This window comes from Rhinopithecus bieti, unplaced genomic scaffold (assembly GCF_001698545.2).
Source record: "Rhinopithecus bieti isolate Rb0 unplaced genomic scaffold, ASM169854v2 scaffold_4639, whole genome shotgun sequence".
Taxonomy (NCBI): domain Eukaryota; kingdom Metazoa; phylum Chordata; class Mammalia; order Primates; family Cercopithecidae; genus Rhinopithecus; species Rhinopithecus bieti.
Window position 1 is genome coordinate 246,461 of NW_016804464.1, and position 3,456 is coordinate 249,916.

The 3,456-nt window shown below is 39.6% G+C and overlaps 1 protein-coding gene across 1 annotated transcript in view; it reads right to left on the reverse strand.

Moving 5' to 3' along the window:
* NEO1 (neogenin 1) overlaps positions 1 to 3,456 on the reverse strand; it is a 198,651-nt gene that overhangs the window by 28,853 nt on the left and 166,342 nt on the right. Inside the window, exons 19-20 of the mRNA XM_017868541.1 lie at positions 2,772 to 2,996; positions 2,049 to 2,081 (exon numbers count right to left, since the gene is read on the reverse strand). Of these exons, the coding sequence (XP_017724030.1) occupies positions 2,049 to 2,081; positions 2,772 to 2,996 (258 nt within the window). The remainder of the gene's footprint in view (positions 1 to 2,048; positions 2,082 to 2,771; positions 2,997 to 3,456) is intronic.

The following is a 3,456-nucleotide window of genomic DNA, read 5'->3' on the forward strand; positions in this document are numbered from 1 at the left end:
TCAGCCTCCCGAGTAGCTGGGACTACAGGCGCCGCCACCTCACCCGGCTAGTTTTTTGTATTTTTTAGTAGAGACGGGGTTTCACCATATTAGCCAGGATGGTCTCGATCTCCTGACCTCGTGATCCGCCCGTCTCGGCCTCCCAAAGTGCTGGGATTACAGGCTTGAGCCACCGCGCCCGGCCCTTTTGGTAGGTTTTCAGCTTCTGGAAGCATTGCATTGTTCTATGCTATGGGCATATTCTAGAATTTACTCCCAGTCCCTGGCCCTTTTTCCATTGTCCACACATATTACTTTATCTCCTTACTTCTAATGCCATCATCTCTCCCAAATGACACACACCATATATTAAGAGTCCAGTTGTTCCTCATATGCTTTTCACTATGACAAAGTCTAGCTGGTGGAGATGGCTTAGCACCTGCAAGGCTCTTCAGGTTTAAGTGTACTTAGCTGACAGACAGGCTACATTTAAGCCAAACTATCCAGAGCATTGTATTATGTACATAATTGTCAGAGAACACCCATTGCTAACAAACTGGATGGTTTATATTCCTATATTTCCTAATATTGTTTCTCTTGAATGTAAACTATGAACAAGAAATTCCAAGGATGAACCGAGCACCAAAAACATCAATGGGTAAAGAATTTTAAATATCAGAGGTGTCATGCAGCTAAGAATGGCACTCTGGCTATGGAGTCAAATGAGAAAACAATGAGCCCATTTATATTCTGTGCATATATATATAATGGGTATTTTTATATTCCTGTACTTTCACACAACAGAAAGTATGTTTGCAGTTTCTCCAACGTACAGCAAAAGACTCACTGAATGCAAACACGTTTCCAAAGTGTTTTGGAAAACTCGATACTGCAAGTTCTGACTCTTCCTTGCCATTAGCCAAGATCCAAATACCCTGCATTTCTACTAACTACTCTTAAACCAATAGAGCAATCATTAAACTTACTTTTAATGTTCATTCTCAGTATGGAAAACATACTAGCATTAGCTGACTTCCTAGAGATAAAAATCACAAAGTATAGTCATCCCTCCACCATGGCAATTACAGTGGAAAGACAACTGACAGATGGTTTCAAGAATGGTGACATGGAGGCCCCTGTTTCCTAAGTCTGTATTTCAATTATTACTGTTATTATTATTTACTTTTTTTGAGACAGGGTCTCACTCTGTTGCCTAGTGCAGTGGTGTGATCATGACTCACTGCAGCCTCTACCTCCCAGGGTCAGACAATCCTCCCACCTCAGCCTCCGGAGTAGCTGGGACTATAAGTGAGCACCACCATGCTTGGCTAACTTTTTTTTTTTCTATTTTTTGTAGAGAGGGGGTCTCATTTTGTTGCCCAGGGTAGTCTTGAACTCCTGGGTTCAAATGATCCTCCTACCTTGGCCTCCCAAAGTGCTGGGATTACAGCCATGAGCCACTGTACCTGGCCTAAGTTTTCATTTCAAATAGTTTCGATCCTCTTTTAATATGATAAGACATATTTAAGGGGAGAAATGAAAAAAGAGCTCTGAATTAAGTTTATGGTAACAGAATAAACAAAGCAGTAATTTTATCACAGAGAATCATAACATTTAGTAAGGTAAATCTGTGGGTTCTTTGTGGGAAGAGGAAAATAGGGTATTCACTGAATGTGATACAACTTTCCACTTAAAGACACTAATAACATTCTAGACACTACAAATATGAACAATTGGTATGATCGGTCTAATCATGACTCAAATGCCTATCGTTGTTACAGAACTTAGCACAAAAGATGATCTTATCCACACTTAAGACCAATCTCCTACAGCTGCAGGACCCAGTTTATCGACTCAGTTTTCTTCTGCCTGCCTAGTTAGCTTCTACATAAATTCCCCAGCTTTTCAGAACATGGACTCAACTCTACTTTGGCCAATAAATGTGTGGCTTTTAATACATGGTGCTGATTTTTCAGGAAAAACAAAAAACAAAAAACAAAACAAAACAAAAAAGCTAATAATAGGTCATAAAAGAAAGGAAAGAAAAGAGAGGCCATCTACTCATTTACCTTGATCATTAGGCATTTTATCAGAGGAGTCCGCTAACAGGCCAAGCACAGGGGAAGAAAAAACAAGAGCAAGGATCACAAGCTTTGAAGATGGGACAGGCAGAACTTTTTAAAGGAAAAAAATTAAAACCCCCACAAACTTCCAAACAAACTGAATCTTGACTTTAGTACTAACAGAAATTAAATTCACACAGGGCTTCCATAATTCCTTAGATTCAGTCCCCAGTTAAATTTTATTAGCCTAAGCTCACTTGGTTCAATGCTTTTATCTTCATTTTCTTATCTAGGGTTTTATTTAAAAGGCCCTTTTTAGTCTCTTTCTCTCTATAAGGTCCACAAATAAGTCTTTCAGGTTAACAGCCTGCATGAGTCGAACCATCCATCACAAGAACACACTATTATTTCTCTATATGGGAACCAAAAGAATCACATCTGATCTGGCTGGTAAAAACTTTTAGATCACTGCAATTCATCTGCCCCAAATAGCCTGGAGCCAATGTCCTCTTTTATATGATATGTTTAGGCTGGTAACCCGGGGAACACTGATTTGGTGGTCAATAAGTAGGTGAGGAATCATTCTGGGATAAATCTTCATACCATGGCTCTCAAGCTCATCATTAAGACTTCATATGTTATCCACAGACTCTATATGCTCAAGTGATAGTGTCAGCATAGCCCCACTAAAGAGACACACAACAAAACCCTCAGCCTGGGGAGCATTACCTTTAGGTGTTCTGAATTGGACAGCTTCAGACATGGGTCCCATGCCCTTTGAGTTCCGTGCCTGGATTTTGAAGTAGTATGGTGTGTCAAGAGTTAATTCTTGTATCTGGTGAGTCAGTCTGTTTCCCACAACAGGCTCTATAACCCAGTCATGTATCTCTGCATTCACATCTGTACTGTAATATATGATGTAACCTGTCCAAAGGAGTGAATGGGAAAAGAAATCTCATTCCTGCTTTTCCTTTTGCATTCAGTAAATCAATAAGTACCTATTACATCAAATGCATATTATAGCATAATATTTGAATAGTGAACCCTCAAGGGTCTACAATTAAAATAATGCAGTTTTGAAAACCAGGAATTGCCTGACAGGCTGTTTTAGCTCTCACTAATGTGATCTCCTAGGAACTCCTGGGCAGAGCCACAATGAACTGTCACCTGATACTTCCACCAGGTGGCACTTAATCCCCGCATTGAAAAGGGAAGAGTCACAACCATGAGTCTATCTTTTTTAAAATATATATATATATATATATATATATTTTATTATATTTTAAGTTCTAGGGTACATGTGCACAACGTGCAGGTTTATTACATATGCATACATGTGCCATGTTGGTGTGCTGCACCCACCAACTCGTCATTTACATTAGGTATATCTCCTAATGCTATCCCTCCCTGCCCC